Here is a 19796-nt window from a genome sequence, read left to right on the forward strand (position 1 = left end):
TATATTAAAGATGTAGACCTCACTATATTATAGATGTAGACCTCACTAAAGTGACAGCGATCTCAAAACATAACAAATTATTGTGTCTTTGTAATCCAATTACAAGAGATCTCTCCTAGTCCTGCTAGTGGGACTTCACACATACTGAGTTTTCAGCGGAACTCTATCCTTATTTTTGTACTTATTTTATAGAGAGATTAATATCAGCGGAACTCTATCCTTATTTTTGTACTTATTTTATAGAGAGATTAATTCGCATGGTGGCCTACCTAGTTAATTATTCCATTATGTTGTGGAATTCCTATTCAGGTCTAGGGGAACACTAGGGTTCTGGGGAACACTAGGGTTCCGGGGAACACAGTTTAGCAAACGCTGAGCTAAGGAAATTATTTTCTAAACCTTCTTGCAATGTTAAAAGTTGTTTTTGGTTTGAGTGTTATTGATTTTTTTATTATTATTGATAGAGAAGAAAATACTTTAAACCAACAAAATCTCAAAACTTTTTTTGTTTCTATAGAATATATAGAAATGAAACAAATGTTTACAAGTTAATGAAATGGAGACAATTATTATTTTCAATATACAATTAAAGTGTTGAGTTACACATCAAACACTATCAATAGTAATAAATATGGCTTTTTGCCTGTGTACAGAGTTACAAATAAAATACTATCAATAGTGATAAGAAATGGTTTCTTGCCTATGTACACCTGTTAGGTCAAAGGCTCATAAATAAAAATGAATAAGACTTCAGAGGAATGGCTTGAGTTGAGTTTTTAAAGACCACATGACAAAGAGATCAGAGACAGGGTTACTACAGCGATTGGACCCCATGGTGACCTGCTTAAGTTTTGTAAAAAAAAAACAACAGAAACTTAAACTCTATGGCCATATTACAAGGTCCTCGGGGCTAGCAAAGACCTTCCTTCAGGGAACAGTACCAGGAAAAAGAAGGCAGAGAAAGCAATGAGAAGACAACATAAAAGAATGGACGGGCCTGCCATTGAAAGAGGTTCTTTCCAAAGCAAAAGGGAGAGAAGAATGGAGAAAGACGGTTGACAAATCTTGCGTGGTGCCCCAATGGTAAAACAGACTTAAGGGATAGATGAAGGTGTGATACTACCAGTGTTGCTACAGTAAGACAGAGGTAAAAAAGGTGTGATACTACCAGTGTTGCTACTGTAAGACAGAGGTAAAAAAAAAAAAGAGTACTTACTTTTCCTCATGCCGAGCTATATGCTCTTCTGGAAGTATTAAATCATCCACAATATCCGAATCCAGAAGGATTGCATTCCTACTTCCCACAACAGTATCCAAATCACGCAAGTATTCCACTGATCCAGGCTCTGGTGCTGGAGGGGGCACGGCAGAATCATTATTGCTCACCTGCCTCGCAGCCGTCGGAGGCTTGGCCGGCAGAGGAGGCGGCGGAGCCACCCTCCGTGGAATGGGCACTGGCCTACCCAGTGAATCAGTGCCGCCCGGAGGCTGCTGCGCCAGAAGGGCTTTCTGAGAAGAGCGCATGGAGGTGGCCTCGTGGTACGACGGTGGAGGGGTGTCAGGGGTCACATCCGACAGGCTGACGGTGGATGAGGAGGCCAACGACCTAAGCTGGACATACTGAGAGGCAGAAAGGTCAGGGAGTGGAGAGGGTAGTCCAGATGAAGATGATATATCCAGAAATAAATCGTCTTGTTTTGATTCTGTCGATGATTCCTGCGTTGTGTCTAACTGACGGCTGGGCTCTTCAGGCTCAGCATCTTCCTTTTTCACGTCTGCTTCATTCCCAGGTGGCAAAGGAGACTCCGCAGCGTCGTCCCCATACAAAAATTTTCGTCTTGCTGCAGCAGCTTCTTGATGGCTCTGACTCCTCCGTGAGGCTCTCTCTACCTTCACTGTTTCGGGTTTGACCCCAGAGTCCAGGTTAGCTAAATAACTGTCAGCCTTCTCGATGGCTGCTTCGATTTCTTCTTTGCTTAGTCTCTTTTTTTCCATCTCTTCTGCCTGCTCGATGGAAGGTTTCCTCCGCTGCCTTCTTATCACACCAGTCGATGACGAGGTCGGGGATGTGACCTTTGGAGAGGTCACGGTGGGGGAAATATTGAGTTCACTATCACTGTCTCTGCTGGACGCAGAGGTTTTGGAATGTGCGGAGGATGAAAGCCCTGACGCTTGAGCTCGGTTTCGGTTAGCCGGCCTGCTGGAATGCTCTAACCTGGAACTGTGTGGAAGAGTTGTCGGCGGTGATGCAGACTCGGACGTGCTGGCATCACTGTCAGAAACATTCTTTTTCTGCTGAGAATGGTCATCTTCGACAAAGGGCCCAGTCTTGTCATCCAAGACATCAGCCAAGGCTTTAAATGCATCAACATTGTTAAAGTATTTGCCCGAGCGGTCACCACTGTCTTCTCGTCTACTCTTCCTGTTTGTTCGCAATACCTCGTCTTTAGTAAATGAACCATCCTCGCCGTTATGTTGCTGTTGAGCTAATGAATGTGATACCGACGAGGCAAACTGAGTTCGGCTTTGAACAGTCTTGTGGTCAGCCTTTGGCCTGTCAGCTTTTTCTAGCTCTTGAAAGTGTTTGAAAGACTCAGACGCAGTGGTTCCAACAGGTTCGTGGGACATGGTGGTAACATCAGGCAAAGACTTTGACCTTCGGGAAGCCTGCTGTTGATCTTTGAAAGAGGGAAACCTTTTGCTTTCCTGAACTGGGGAGACAGCTGTAGGAGACAACAGCGGAGACGGCGTGCCAGACATAAATCTCGACGGCGAAGCCTTCCTTCTCATAATCTTTTCTCGCTCTTGGGCACGGATGGTCTCCTCCTCCATCCTTGCAAAAAGAGCTCTAGTATAGTTGAATCTCTGAACATGACTGGTTGCCTCGACAAGGGATGGCTCGGAATGGGAGACTGCATTATCAGAAGCCGAGGTGCGAGGGTCAGATTTTTTTCGCTTGGTTTCAAGAGAGACACCGAAATGGGACGCTGATGTTTGTGGGACCGACGCTTGTCTCTGGGGTGGAGACAGTGGCGGTGTAAAGTTTGGGTGATGATGATGTGGCATGGACGAAGCCGCCAAAGTGTTCTCCAATGAGGATGCCCTCCTCTTCGGGTCTAGTGCTGGCGCTAAGCCCTGTATATGTGTGTCGTTTGCTCTCTGCTTCTTGGCATCGGGGGACCTATCTCCACTGTCGTAGTTCCGGACCTGCGGGGGCTGAAATGGAGTGTGGACGTGGGTGACATGATGAACCTCCCCCAAACCATCCGACGTCTGCTGAAACCTTTCTTTTATTTTACTAACACTGGAACTAAAGAGCTGATTAGGTGCAGGTTTGGAAACCTGCCCAGCATCCTTTTCCTGAAACCTCTTCTGAATGGAGAGAAACTGAGAGGAGTTCTTCCCATCTGGAGGCGCCACATTCTCCACATCCTCCATCCTTGTAAGGCCGCTGCGGGCACGGCTAGCAGCCAGAACTTCTAACCTTGTATCTACTGTGCTAGACTGAGCCATGATACTGTCAAAGAAAGAAAATAAATTTTTTAAAATACCATAATTTCTTACACATTTTTGAACTTTAAAATTCAAATTGTAGGAGAGGGATGCACAGTGACCAAGTGGTTAAGCCCGTTGGCTTCCAAACCTGGGGTCCTGGATTCGAGTCTCAGTGAAGACAGGAATTTTGAATTTCAGGATTTTTAGGGCACCCCTGAGTCCACCAAACTCTAAAACCTGCCAATACACATAAAAACTTATCTGACATTATCTACGTTTTCTATACTGTCTTTTCAGTCATGCCCATTGGCAAAGAAAAAATGACTATATCAAACTGATTCTTTCTCCAAAAACCATATCAGTTCTCTACAATCTGCATGAAATTCACAATGAACAGCAAACCCAACTCTTGATATATTTTGAAACCCAGCCCTTGATATATTTTGAAACCCAGCCCTTTATATATTCTATCTCCTTTTTCATCAATCTTTATTAAGCATATAAAATGTTTGTTTTATATAAAATATAAATAAAAAAACTGGTGAAAAGAAAAACAAAGACCATCCCACATATGAGTGCCCCAAAGAAAAACAAGTTTCTACCACAGAAATGCACAGAGAAGAACAAGTTTCTACCACAGAAATGCACAGAGAAGAACAAGTTTCTACCACAGAAATGCACAGAGAAGAACAAGTTTCTACCACAGAAATGCACAGAGAAGAACAAGTTTCTACCACAGAAATGCACAGAGAAGAACAAGTTTCTACCACAGAAATGCACAGAGAAGAACAAGTTTCTACCACAGAAATGCACAGAGAAGAACAAGTTTCTACCACAGAAATGCACAGAGAAGAACAAGTTTCTACCACAGAAATGCACAGAGAAGAACAAGTTTCTACCACAGAAATGCACAGAGAAGAACAAGTTTCTACCACAGAAATGCACAGAGAAGAACAAGTTTCTACCACAGAAATGCACAGAGAAGAACAAGTTTCTACCACAGAAATGCACAGAGAAGAACAAGTTTGTACCACAGAAATGCACAGAGAAGAACAAGTTTGTACCACAGAAATGCACAGAGAAGAACAAGTTTGTACCACAGAAATGCACAGAGAAGAACAAGTTTGTACCACAGAAATGCACAGAGAAGAACAAGTTTCTACCACAGAAATGCACAGAGAAGAACAAGTTTCTACCACAGAAATGCACAGAGAAGAACAAGTTTCTACCACAGAAATGCACAGAGAAGAACAAGTTTCTCAGCAGAGCTTCTCTTGTGTTCAAAATATGTAGGTCATAGCTGAGTCTTACAAGCCTACTACTTTTGTCTCCAAAAACAAACTTCAATATAAAGGCGTGAGGGAGGCAAGCATTAAAAGAAACTACTTTTACCTGTCAATGAAACTGATGCAGAACACAGGGCAGTAGGAGGTCCTTTAGGACAGCAGACCTCCATGTAATCCCTATACTATGTCCTGCAGGACTTATCTGGCCAATTCTGACAATCAACAATCGCTTGAGTAAACTCTGCAACAATTTATCAGATCTAAAACACAAGGATGAATGAAGCTCCAAGACAATGTGTTTATGACATCCTTACATCTCTGACACCAATCTGTATACGGAGATATAGAACAATTAAGTCATTAACATTATGTAACACAATGTGTTATGACATCCTTACATCTCTGACACCAATCTGTATATGGAGATATAGAAGAATAAAGTCATTAACATTATGTAACACAATGTGTTTATGAAATCCTTACATCTCTGACACCAATCTGTATATGGAGATATAGAACAATTAAGTCATTAACATTATGTTAGTAAATGCATTCTATCATGAGTATGAGTGTATTCATAAAATAACAAGTTCCGCTTTCAGATATTGCAATCTATAAGGCGGATGAAATAAAGGTTATCTGTTTCTATATCTATAAGGTGGATGAAATAAAGGGTATATGTTTCTATATCTATAAGGCGGATGAAATAAAGGCTATCTGTTTCTATATCTATAAGGCGGATAAAATAAAGGCTATCTGTTTCTATATCTATAAGGCGGATGAAATAAAGGTTATCTGTTTCTATTGCCAAAAGTAAATGAGGGTGTCATGTGGCCAGCATAATGGCCAACTGCCTTTATTTTCCCAAACTAATATCAGGTATCCCCATTAGAGTTTAGTGGACTAAGGAATGTACTAAAAATTCTGAAATTGAAAATCCCAGTCTTCACCGAGATACAAACCCAAGACCGCAGCATGGAAGCCAAGCACCTAACCACTCAGCCACCATAGATTGGACTAATCTATTGCCTGTAAGTACATTTTACAAGTAAATAAAGAAGACATTAAAAAAAAACTGATTCTCACATGACAACCATCTTCAAAGAAAGAAACTACTTGTTTAATATGTTGTGGATGTTACATCCTAGCTTAAAGTTGCTGCAGAACAGAGTTTGAAATCTGGACCATCAAGATTGCAGACCAGAGGGCATCCCACTCGACCAGGCAGCAATCCATGAGCTATGTAACTTGACCAGCAAACAAAGTAAGCTGAATCAGGTTGAACCAGCTGACATGACATGTCACATCCCTCTTTGTGGTTCAAAGACAATGAAATTGAAATCACCTTTAGATTTCACAACACACTGTGGTGTTATTGGTTCATTCTTGTAGACAAGAGTTGGCGAAAAGCTTCATTTATGATAATTTTGAGATTTTTTTTTTGTTATGGTTTGTAAATTGTTTGGTTTCAACTCTTTACAAAACTCAGCCCCCAGTGAGTGATAGACTGGACATTGGTCTTGGATCTTAAAGTATTAGAGCATATCTAGGAAATACAACTAGGAATATTTCAACTAGGAATGTTGAACTTCAAACCAAGAAGACATTAGGAGATAACATGTTAGTCCAAGCATTAAAGAAGCAATTGGTTCCAGAGTACTGTTGCAGCCATTTTAGAGCTAACTGTAGAGTTGGTTTTCATAGGTGTGGCTTTTGTAAGTAAGTTTCGTTTGTTTACATCCTAGCTCAAACCTCCTACAGGAGTGAAGTGATGACCCTAGTTCAGAGCACATACACATTTTGCAAGAAGTGTTGCACAGTGCACAGCTGTAAACCAAGTTGCTATAAGCAGGAATGTTGTGCCCCAATCTGAAGTAAACAGCAACAGTAATATGAGACAGCAACAGTAATATGAGACAGTAACAGGTCTCAATGGTGACATGCTCTAAATCTAGTATCCAGTAACCAGCAAAACATAAACAAACTACTTTAAAAAACAAAACAACAATTTACAGCCAAAGGTTTTCACACTGTAGCCATATCTCATTCGTTATAATTCCCCCTTTTCTATATCAAACAACATTAATTAATTTTTTTTTAATTAATTCATATTTGGGTTAGGGGACAATGAATAATTGTGCAAAGGTTCAACTACAAAATTCATACCAGACAGGCAGATGGAAGGAGTTGATATAAGCTTTGTAATTTAAAAAAAAAAAAAAAAAGATGCCAACATATCTAGACTAGATATACTGAAGAACAACTTCATTCCATCATTTTCCTCGGAGTTGGTGTATCAACACAAGCTTGCTAGGCTTAGGGGAAAGCAAATTTGTTAGAAAAAATGGAAAGGTACCCCTTTCAGACCTTGTAAACTATGCAGGCAGATGATGTAAAGCTCATCTGTTTCTGTAAAATTAAAGTAAAGTTCCCCTTTCAGACCTTGTGACCCATAGGGCAGATGATGTTAAGGTCATCTGTTTCTTTGGCCTACAGTTAACGAGCAGGGTGTCATGTGGCCAGCACATGTGCCTTTACTTTCCCCAACTATAAAGTCAGGTACCCATTGGGGCTGGATGAACTTATGGGCGCCCTTAAAATCTCGAAATTCAAAATCCGAGTCTTCCCCAAGATTTGAACCTATGACCACAGGTTCAGAAGCTTAGTGCTTAACCACTCAGCCACTGCACTCCCCCCCCCCCTCCAATCTGTTTCTGCCGATGATGGTCAAGGAGGTCTCAAGTGGCCAGCACAACAACCAACCACTTAACTTCTCCAATGTAGGTCAGGTACCCTTTAGAGGATGTGACTACATTTCTACTAGTATACAAATCATCAAAATATATTTGAGTAAAACCAGGTAAAGCAGTGTAACTAATGATCTTCAGTGTTTCTCAAACTTTCTCGGTAACAAAATATTTCATACATTCTGAGTATTTAGCCGAACACTTTGCTTATTTTTTATTTTTTTTTCTTTGAGAAATTAATCCACATGGCGGGCTACTAGTTAATTACTCCTGCAGTTCATGGAACACCTGGTGTTCCGCAGGACACAGTTTGGGAAACACTGATCTATGTAATATTATTACCTTTTGATCATTAACCAGTCCAGATTTCCAAAATGACAACCAGCTTTGCAACCCTAAAAATTAGAAAAAAAAAAAAAAGAAATCTCTATCCGCCAGGCTGTGCCATGACTTCACATAAAGACTCTATCCCTGCTTGTATATCTTTTGAGTCAGAGCCAAGGCTGCCTGTAATTTTAATCTCCTCAATGTATGGTTCTGAAAATAAATAAATAAAAAAAAATCAAAATTTATTGAATGAATCTAAACATTCTGAGTTGGCAACAGTTCCTCAACTTTATCTGTCTGTCCCTCTTTATCACTCTCTTCTTCGCTCTCTCTCTATATATATATAATAAACAATATTAACCCTTAAAGTGCTGAACTGTTTTACAATGAGTGCATAAACAATTCTGATATTTAGAGGCTAAACTACCACACGCGTTTTAAGGGTTAATAGTAAGAAGAAGAAGAAATATAATTTAAAAGAAACAAGGAATTTACTTTATATAGTGTTGTCAACATGATGTTTAATGGTGGCACCAGGAGAACTTAACAGGCAAACACACACACACACACAAATAATTTAAAACATGAACTAATCTAAATTTGACACAGGTAAGTCTTCATCTTCTTGAATAGTGTGAGGCATGTGGTTTGTCTGGGCTTGATGGGGAGCGAGTCCCAAAACCTTTGGTTTATGTACTGATACACACTAAAAAGTTTTGAGGTGAAAACAGGATACGAGAAGAAACTTGAGTCCATGGATTACAGGGCTCTCTGAGAGATCTGTCTATATCTCAGAGAAGGTTTCCATTCTGGCTTTTCAAAAGCTTTTTTTTTTTAATTTAAGTTGCTTGATTTGAATTTGAATTGATGGAAGGCCAACATGCTAGCCACTGAACTAGACAAGTGCTTATGAAAATAGAAAGTTTTATAGTTATCTACTGTTGGTTTCAAATTTTTAGGCAAAAACCTAATTCTCTACAAAGGCTTATCTACCCATAGCTGATACTGTCTCTATATAAAAAACTAATTTATTAATCACGACTAATTGATAAAATAATTGGTCAATTTTTTATTAATTGAATGAATGAATAATCATGCAAAGTTTCAACTTGATCAGAGAATTTTGTATCCATACTATAGAATATAGATATTACTGAAAATCATTATGAATTAAAAATATACACTATAACTATTAATTGCCCCAAGTCCCCCAGTTGGAACACTGGGCTGTAACACTAAATGCAAATTGTTATTTAATTCAATAAATAATGAAGTGATATTTTTGAAATTTTTTTTTATCATGCAACAAATTTCAGCTAGATAGGATAACGAAAAGCTGTCAAAATAGATGATTCAAATTATTTTTTTACTAGAAGGAAAGGGTGAGTTTATAGTAGAAATTGAGAAGAAAGATATGGACTCCTCTTATGATCAGAGCACAGATTTTGCTGTTTTCTAAAGATATGGAGTCCTTATTTATGATCAGAGCACAGATTTTGCTGTTTTCTAAAGATATGGAGTCCTTTTATGACCAGAGCACAGATTTTGTTGTTTTCTACAGATATGGAGTCCTTTTATGATCAGAGCACAGATTTTGCTGTTTTCTAAAGATATGGAGTCTTCTTGTGATTATAGCACAGATTTTGCTGTTTTCTAAAGATATGGAGTCTTCTTGTGATCAGAGCCCAGATTTTGCTGTTTTCTAAAGATATGGAGCCCTTTTATGATCAGAGCCCAGAATTTGCTGTTTTCTAAAGATATGGAGTCCTTTTATGATCAGAGCCCAGATTTTGCTGTTTTCTAAAGATATGGAGTCTTCTTGTGATCAGAGCCCAGATTTTGCTGTTTTCTAAAGATATGGAGTCCTTTTATGATCAGAGCACAGATTTCGTTGTTTTCTAAAGATATGGAGTCCTTTTATGATCAGAGCCCAGATTTTGCTGTTTTCTAAAGAGTTGAATTAGTATAACAATCATCAAATAGACTTTTAACTGACTTCATGTGTCTACTTGCCTGTCAGCTAAGAATCCATTAAAGATGTAGGCAGATCTACAGTTGATGGCACAAAAGGAAACAAAAAGAGGCCCTACAATGTACACACCAGAAACAAACATGTCCAGTGATAACACAGGTGTGTCAAGTAGCAACAGTTATTTAAACCCTATCATGTGCACACACACACACACACACATGCAAGTAGAATGTGTGGGTGTGTACACTGTGTACAAACAGAAGCTATCAGCTGAGGAAACTTTATTTTGTAATACAGATCTAGTAGAGTCTAGAGTAAAGACTCTACTTTATATTACAATCAAGAGTAAAATATAAAGTAGTGTCTAGGGTATCTTATCTTATCTTATATAATACAGACGTTACTTAAAAAAAGAAGATGATTACTTAAAAAAAGAAGATGATTACTTAAAAAAAGAAGATGATTACTTAAAAAAAGAAGATGATTACGTCCTACGCATCATGCATTCAGTATTAACCAATGACTTAAATTCTGCCAGTCAATTATAAATTCTGTGATAGAGTCTAAAATAGACAAGTGCCTCCACATGTGGTATGCGCTCTGGACTGTGGTCTCAATGGTCTAAACATAATCTATCAACTGGTCTATAGTAAAGTCTGTAGTAGAGTATATAGTAGATGGTTAAATAGCCGTGTGGTATGCGCTCTGGACTGCCTTCTCACTAGTCCTGGGTTCAAACTTTTACCACCGCCATCTCCCATCGTCTTGTAGGAGGTTTGAGCTACTAAAATGTAATAATCTTCAAATCTGAACCACTAAAAAAGTGTGTGTGTGTGAGAGAGAGAGTGAGAGAGAGAGAGAGAGAGGGGGACAGAGAGAGAGAGAGAGAGATGGTTGCTGTTGTTGCTTGGACCTAAATGTTTATAAATGTAGACCAGTGCATTTAGGTGATTTAAGGAAGGGGGAGTGTGGTAGTGCCTTTGAGGTTAAGCAACTTGGCTTCCTCACCGAGAGGTATCGGGCTCAAATCCCAGGTGATGACTGGGACCTTGGATTTCGGGATTTTGTGGGACGCCCCAACTCTAATGAGTACCTAACATTAGTTGTGAAACGTTGAGGCAGTTGGTTGCTGTGCTGGCCACACGACACCCTCGTTAACCGTTGGTTATAGAAACAGACGAGCCCTACATCATAATTTACTTAATCAGTAGATCATTATCTAAATGTCAAATAATCTAGCTAAATGTCAACCATGGTGTGAGGTCCATTCCCAAGATAAAATGTTTGCACGCACACAAAGCCCTTACAGTCAACGCTTCTTTTTTTTTTATCTCCACTACCTCGTCACGTGACACCAACAGTGACATCAAAGAGAAGCAGACGATTGAAAGATCTAACCCCCACAAGCTGGGAGGTAACACAATCTCGGCAGCTGGATTTTCCCTGAGATAAAAAAGTATTTTTCAGAAACAAAATGGCTTCAGATTGACTAGATCGAGCAGACTCAATGCAACCCTAACCCCCAAACGTGTGCAAAGACCAAGAAACGTGTGCAAAAAGAAATCTAATGATTCGTTTGAAGTCTGCAGATGCAAAGTAGATTTAATTAATTGAATGAAAACCTTTTTTTGTTCTTTAATTGTTGTATACATATAAAATAAGATCTATTGACAAATGCGTCATTTGAATTGACAGTGACTTTTTATGATTTAGACTAGGGGTTCTCAACCTTGGGGGTCGATCGATTTGCCAGGGGTCGCCTAAGACCATCGAAAATATGGATTGTGTTTGTCTATTCTTCTATTGCTGTATGTGTGTGTAATCACTAATAGACAGTAACATCTATGTTAATCCCTGAAATATCTGTCAATAATTAACAGTAACATCTTTAATAATCCCTGAAATATCTGTCAATAATAAACAGTAACATCTTTGATAATCCCTGAAATATCTGTCAATAATTAACAGTAACATCTATGTTAACCCTGAAATATCTGTCAATAATTAACAGTAACATTTATGTTAATCCCTGAAATATCTGTCAATAATTGGCAGTAACATCTATGTTAATCTCTGAAATATCTGTCAATAATTAACAGTAACATCTATGTTAATCCCTGAAATATCTGTCAACAATAGACAGTAACATCTTTGATAATCCCTGAAATATCTGTCAATAATTAACAGTAACATCTTTGATAATCCCTGAAATATCTGTCAATAATAGACAGTAACATCTTTGACAATCCCTGAAATATCTGTCAATAATTAACAGTAACATCTATGTTAATCCCTGAAATATCTGTTAATAATTAACAGTAACATCTTTGATAATCCCTGAAATATCTGTCAATAATTAACAGTAACATCTTTGATAATCCCTGAAATATCTGTCAATAATTAACAGTAACATCTTTGATAATCCCTGAAATATCTGTCAATAATTAACAGTAACATCTTTGATAATCCCTGAAATATCTGTCAATAATTAACAGTAACATCTATGTTAATCCCTGAAATATCTGTCAATAATTAACAGTAACATCAATGTTGATCCCTTCTGTCTGCCCATCACTGACAGTGACACCCAATTTGTCATTGTTTATAACCAGAGATGGTGACACATATCTATGTCTATAACTGACAGTGACATCTACGGTGACAATGTAACAAAGTGACATCTTGACAGTATTAAAAAAAAATGAATGAATTACAAAGCAGAACAAGTAGTACCCTCTATTCATTCCAAAAGGGAGGAAGAGTTACCTTTTCTTTCTTTTTTTGACACACACACACTAACAGGTGACCTGTTGCGAGCGTAGAATGCGAGAATAATCAGTGATCTTTCACTTTTGTCTCGGGTTCTGGGGCCAACCCAATAGCGAGACTAACAAACTGGGTCAACACTGGCTTAGGAAAACGTCAAGCAGTCTGGAGGTTCCTTTGACTATGCAATACACTGCGCAGTGGGTCAGGGTCAAGGTCAAGGAGGGGTGGGCGACACACACTAGTACAAGCACGCAACAATAGACCGCAGGACATCTACACATCTACTTAGTCTATAGTCTACCGAAGAATGATTTCAAACAGAAACTGTTTTTGTGACCTTGTGACTAGGATTTGTTTTGAAAAAAAATTGGGATGGGGGGGGGGGGGGGGAGGGAGGGGAGGTTGATATCTAAGTCACTTCGATATATATATAAAATCGACACTAGCAGCTGGGGAAAAGTAGCACTGGATAGATCTACATGGAGAGAGAGAGAGTATAAAGGAAGGGTCTCGGATTGCAGATGCCATACACTACAGAAGCAGAAAGAAGGGTGAAAATGCAACGGCGCCTGGTGATCACATACGCCCAACTTGCGATCGCAGCTGTGTATCAAGGATTGGCCTCTTTAGTCACACAAGAAGTTGCAAAGGGAAAAGATCGTCTCTCGAGACGTAAAATGCCATAGACATATTGTTTGTTTGTTTTACACGTTTCGGATGTTCCTTCAGAGTTGAAGATAGTTTACTTCCTAGTCCAAACCTCCCGCAGGACGACGGGCAGGGTTTGGGTTTGAACCCTCGACGGTCGATAAATCCGAACGACAGTCCAGCGCACAAACCGCACGACCAGGCAGCCATATATATTAGAGGATTCTTGATTGAAAAATTTCAGGCTCTTGCTTGCTACGGAATCCTCATGGCGTGGTGTCATTCCATTTCTTGTAGTGGGCGTACTAATGGATTCTCTATTAGATCCAATTTAATTATTGAATTCAATGCTTTCATTAACAGCGGAGGCCTATAACACATGCATGGAAGAAGTTTGTGGCTAGATCAATTACATTAACATTAAGTATGGAAGCAGAAAACCGAGGCTAAATCTGGACAAGAGACAATCTATAATAGAATCTGTTTGGGATCCCATCAACTCAAGAAAACATTAAGAAACTGGAGCAGACATAAAATAGAGCAGTGAGATTTATAACAAACGAATATTCACATTTGACTAGAGTAACACCTTTAGTAAAATCACTAAATTTAGAAAGCCTTCAGGATAGAAGACTTAAAAGTAAAGTAGCAATTATACATAAAACGTTTATATATATAAACGTATATTATACATAAGACGCGTAGGACGTAATCATCTTCTTTTTTGAAATAACTTCTGTATTATATATGATAAGATAACTCAAGAAAACACTAAGAAACTAGAGCAGACACAAAATAGAGCAGTGAGATTCATAACAAACGAATAGCGACATTTGACTAGAGTAGCACCTTTAGTAAAAATCATTCAATGTAGCCACCCTTAGAGACAGAAGACGCAAAAGTAAAGTAGCAATTATACATAAAACACTGAACCATAATCTATAAATACAAAATATACAACATAAAACCTAATAAAATACTCAGACACAAAGGCAAATGTCTTGTTTCATATGCTAGGACAAAATACAAAAACAAAATTTAATAAAATACTCTGAAAGACACAAAGATAAAGGCCCATTCCTCGTCCCATAAGCTAGGGCAAATTTGTACAAATACTCCTTCTTCCCTAGTGCTATTAGAGCATGGAATGGGTTGCCTGAGCTAGCCAGGAAAACCAGTGACTTGGCAGAATTGAAGTCATTGGTTAATATGCATGACGCGTAGGACGTAATCATCTTCTTTTCTGAAGTAACGTCTGTATTATATAAGATAAGAAGATAAGAAATGTGTACACATGTTCCTTCTTCCCCAGTGCTATCAGAGCATGGAGTGGGTTGCCTGAGTCAGCCAGTAAAACCAACGACTTGGCAGAATTCAAGTCATTGATTAACATGCACGAGTAGATTGACAAGGAGACTCGCGTAGGACGTCATCTTTTTTTTTTGAAGTAACGTCTGTATCTTATAAGATAAGAAGACATAACATAACTAGCACAAGGTAGGCCCAGACAGCTATCTACTGGAGTAGCGTAGAACTTATGTTCAATCAAACAAACCAACAAGCAATGTAAACTAGAGAACTGCACCTAGCCCAGTGATAGAATCTAAGCATCAGAACAACTAGATCTACAAGAACTGCTATAACACATGTTGTTAATTCAACATTATCAACGATAAGCTAAGCAAAGCTTTCGTAGTGTATGTATTTGTCGAAGGCAAACTAACCCTAATCAAAGCCAGTCGACAGAGCAGAGAACACGCCATTAAACTGATGAATAAGGAAGTACTGTGTCGTGGTCACCTAAACACAAATACACAAGTAAGTACTGTGTCACGGTCACCGAAAAACACAAGTAAGTATTGCGTCGTGGTCACCGAAACACACAAGTAAGTACTGTGTCGTGGTCACCGAAACACACAAGTAAGTACTGCATCATGGTCACCGAAACACACAAGTAAGTAATGTGTCGTGGTCACCGAAACACACAAGTACTGCATCGTGGTCACCGAAACACACAAGTGAGTACTGCGTCGTGGTCACCGAAACACACAAGTGAGTACTGCGTCGTGGTCACCGAAACACACAAGTAAGTACTGCATCGTGGTCACCGAAACATACAAGTAAGTACTGCATCGAGGTCACCGAAACACACAAGTAAGTACTGCATCGTGGTCACCGAAACATACAAGTAAGTACTGCGTCGTGGTCACCGAAACACACAAGTAAGTACTGCATCGTGGTCACCGAAACACACAAGTAAGTATTGCATCGTGGTCACCGAAGCACACAAGTGAGTACTGCGTCGTGGTCACCGAAACACACAAGTAAGTACTGCATCGTGGTCACCGAAACACACAAGTAAGTACTGCATCGTGGTCAAGGAAACACACAAGTGAGTACTGTGTCGTGGTCACCGAAACACACAAGTAGGTACTGCGTAGTGGTCACCGAAACACACAAGTAAGTACTGCGTCGTGGTCACCGAAACACACAAGTGAGTACTGCGTCGTGGTCACCGAAACACACAAGTAAGTACTGCATCGTGGTCACAGAAACACACAAGTAAGTACTGCGTCGTGGTCACCGAAACACACAAGTAAGTACTGCGTCGTGGTCACCGAAACACACAAGTAAGTACTGCATCGTGGTCACCGAAACACACAAGTGAGTACTGTGTCGTGGTCACCGAAACACACAAGTGAGTACTGTGTCGTGGTCACCGAAACACACAAGTGAGTACTGTGTCGTGGTCACCAAAACACACAAGTAAGTACTGCATCGTGGTCACCGAAACACACAAGTGAGTACTGTGTCGTGGTCACCGAAACACACAAGTAAGTACTGCATCGTGGTCACAGAAACACACAAGTAAGTACTGCGTCGTGGTCACCGAAACACACAAGTAAGTACTGCGTCGTGGTCACCGAAACACACAAGTAAGTACTGCGTCGTGGTCACCGAAACACACAAGTAAGTACTGCATCGTGGTCACCGAAACACACAAGTAAGTACTGCATCGTGGTCACCGAAACACACAAGTTAAGTACTGCGTCGTGGTCACCGAAACACACAAGTGAGTACTGTGTCGTGGTCACCGAAACACACAAGTAAGTACTGCATCGTGGTCACCGAAACACACAAGTAAGTACTGCATCGTGGTCACCGAAACACACAAGTAAGTACTCCGTCGTGGTCACCGAAACACACAAGTGAGTACTGTGTCGTGGTCACCGAAACACAAGTAAGTACTGCATCGTGGTCACCGAAGCACACAAGTGAGTACTGCGTCGTGGTCACCGAAACACACAAGTAAGTACTGCATCGTGGTCACCGAAACACACAAGTAAGTACTGCATCGTGGTCAAGGAAACACACAAGTGAGTACTGTGTCGTGGTCACCGAAACACACAAGTAGGTACTGCGTAGTGGTCACCGAAACACACAAGTAAGTACTGCGTCGTGGTCACCGAAACACACAAGTGAGTACTGCGTCGTGGTCACCGAAACACACAAGTGAGTACTGCGTCGTGGTCACCGAAACACACAAGTAAGTACTGCATCGTGGTCACAGAAACACACAAGTAAGTACTGCGTCGTGGTCACCGAAACACACAAGTAAGTACTGCGTCGTGGTCACCGAAACACACAAGTAAGTACTGCATCGTGGTCACCGAAACACACAAGTGAGTACTGTGTCGTGGTCACCGAAACACACAAGTGAGTACTGTGTCGTGGTCACCAAAACACACAAGTAAGTACTGCATCGTGGTCACCGAAACACACAAGTGAGTACTGTGTCGTGGTCACCGAAACACACAAGTAAGTACTGCATCGTGGTCACAGAAACACACAAGTAGGTACTGCGTAGTGGTCACCGAAACACACAAGTAAGTACTGCGTCGTGGTCACCGAAACACACAAGTGAGTACTGCGTCGTGGTCACCGAAACACACAAGTAAGTACTGCATCGTGGTCACAGAAACACACAAGTAAGTACTGCGTCGTGGTCACCGAAACACACAAGTAAGTACTGCGTCGTGGTCACCGAAACACACAAGTAAGTACTGCATCGTGGTCACCGAAACACACAAGTGAGTACTGTGTCGTGGTCACCGAAACACACAAGTGAGTACTGTGTCGTGGTCACCGAAACACACAAGTGAGTACTGTGTCGTGGTCACCAAAACACACAAGTAAGTACTGCATCGTGGTCACCGAAACACACAAGTGAGTACTGTGTCGTGGTCACCGAAACACACAAGTAAGTACTGCATCGTGGTCACAGAAACACACAAGTAAGTACTGCGTCGTGGTCACCGAAACACACAAGTAAGTACTGCGTCGTGGTCACCGAAACACACAAGTAAGTACTGCGTCGTGGTCACCGAAACACACAAGTAAGTACTGCATCGTGGTCACCGAAACACACAAGTAAGTACTGCATCGTGGTCACCGAAACACACAAGTTAAGTACTGCGTCGTGGTCACCGAAACACACAAGTGAGTACTGTGTCGTGGTCACCGAAACACACAAGTGAGTACTGTGTCGTGGTCACCGAAACACACAAGTAAGTACTGCATCGTGGTCACCGAAACACACAAGTAAGTACTGCATCGTGGTCACCGAAACACACAAGTAAGTACTCCGTCGTGGTCACCGAAACACACAAGTGAGTACTGCGTCGTGGTCACCGAAACACACAAGTAAGTACTGCGTCGTGGTCACCGAAGCACACAAGTAAGTACTGCATCGTGGTCACCGAAACACACAAGTGAGTACTGTGTCGTGGTCACCGAAACACACAAGTGAGTACTGTGTCGTGGTCACCAAAACACACAAGTAAGTACTGCATCGTGGTCACCGAAACACACAAGTGAGTACTGTGTCGTGGTCACCGAAACACACAAGTAAGTACTGCATCGTGGTCACAGAAACACACAAGTAAGTACTGCGTCGTGGTCACCGAAACACACAAGTAAGTACTGCGTCGTGGTCACCGAAACACACAAGTAAGTACTGCGTCGTGGTCACCGAAACACACAAGTAAGTACTGCATCGTGGTCACCGAAACACACAAGTAAGTACTGCATCGTGGTCACCGAAACACACAAGTAAGTACTGCGTCGTGGTCACCGAAACACACAAGTGAGTACTGTGTCGTGGTCACCGAAACACACAAGTAAGTACTGCATCGTGGTCACCGAAACACACAAGTAAGTACTGCATCGTGGTCACCGAAACACACAAGTCAAAACAGGCAAATTCACAAAACTAAGTGAACTACAAACAGGAGTCAAATTAGACGTGTTACTAAACAAGGAGAGAGGGAGAGAGAGAGAGAGAGAGCGAAGGTTTGAACTAGTAGCTCTAATGGAAACCAATCGACAAAACATCTGAATACAAATATATTAGATCAATATTTTTCCCGTTCATCAGGCTCATCATCTTTAAGAGTGGATCAAAAATAGTGATATCCCTCAAATCTAGCCCCATTTCTGTTTTGTGTTTTGTTGTTTTACCGTGACATTTCTTTTAGAATCGTATTGTCCACACTCAAATCAAAACAAATGTAAAAGTACAACATACAGCCATTCTCAGATCAAAAAGTCGAAACAATTTATTCATTGGCGATGACAATGCACGAATCAATTTAAAAAAATATAATCCAATTAGTCAATTAATGACTGGTAATTAATTATTTTGATTGATACCAACAAGGGAAATTAACTCCTTCAGCATTCAGTGCTAAATATGTGGGCTTGATTCATCTAGATCAGTGGTTCCCAAACTTTTTCCCTAACGGAACACTTCGCCCATTCTGAGTATTTAGTCGAACACTTCGCTTGTTTTTTTTTTTTACAGAGAATAATTCACGTGGTGGTCCACTAGTTAATTATTCCAGTAGTTCGCGGGACAACTGTTGAGGCATCGCGGAACACTAGGGTTTCGCGGAACACAGTTTGGGAAACGCTGATCTAGATGTGTTTTCAACAACAACTGTAACTCTTGAAATGATCAATTTCGTGCCAAAGTTAAGAACATTTTTCATTAGTGTACTTCAGAGTTTCCCAAACTGTGTTCCGCGGAACCCTAGTGTTCCGCGAGGGCTGAATAGGTGTTCTACGAACTACTGGACTAATTAACAAGTAGGTCACCACGTGAATTAATCTCTCTGAAAAAAAAAAAGCTGAGTGTTCCGCTTAATACTGAGAATGTGCGAAGTGTTCCGTTAAGGAAAAGGTTTGGGAACCACTGGTTTACATCCATAAATATGAGTTTAAGTGGTTCTACTAGGTTGACTACCATATGAAGAGTCAGTGATCTATTTCAATGGTATCTGTTGGAGGAATCTAATGAGCAAACAAGTGTGACGTCATCGAGAAGACCGCAACTCGTGAATAGAAACATTTCAATCACTAGCAAAGTGATCAATAAATAGGATCGGAACTATAGATCATCATCATCATCAAACTCCATTTCAATAAGGGATTGAAAGGCTCAAATCCTCAAAAGCCCTGGACAGAAACCCTGCTGTCTCGGGTAGAGCATAC

The 19796-nt window shown here is 40.5% G+C and overlaps 1 protein-coding gene across 7 annotated transcripts in view; it reads right to left on the reverse strand.

Annotated features, from left to right (window-relative positions):
• The window catches only part of LOC106055533 (neurabin-1-like), a 143433-nt gene that overhangs the window by 84663 nt on the left and 38974 nt on the right, over nt 1–19796 (reverse strand). For all 7 annotated transcript variants that reach the window (XM_056014538.1, XM_056014537.1, XM_056014539.1 and 4 more), the window contains exons 3-5: nt 7871–8065; nt 4888–5110; nt 1217–3517 (exon numbers count right to left, since the gene is read on the reverse strand). In XM_056014538.1, the coding sequence (XP_055870513.1) occupies nt 1217–3513 (2297 nt within the window). In that variant the 5' untranslated portion in view covers nt 3514–3517; nt 4888–5110; nt 7871–8065. The remainder of the gene's footprint in view (nt 1–1216; nt 3518–4887; nt 5111–7870; nt 8066–19796) is intronic.

This window comes from Biomphalaria glabrata, chromosome 16 (genome assembly GCF_947242115.1).
Source record: "Biomphalaria glabrata chromosome 16, xgBioGlab47.1, whole genome shotgun sequence".
Taxonomy (NCBI): Eukaryota; Metazoa; Mollusca; class Gastropoda; family Planorbidae; genus Biomphalaria; species Biomphalaria glabrata.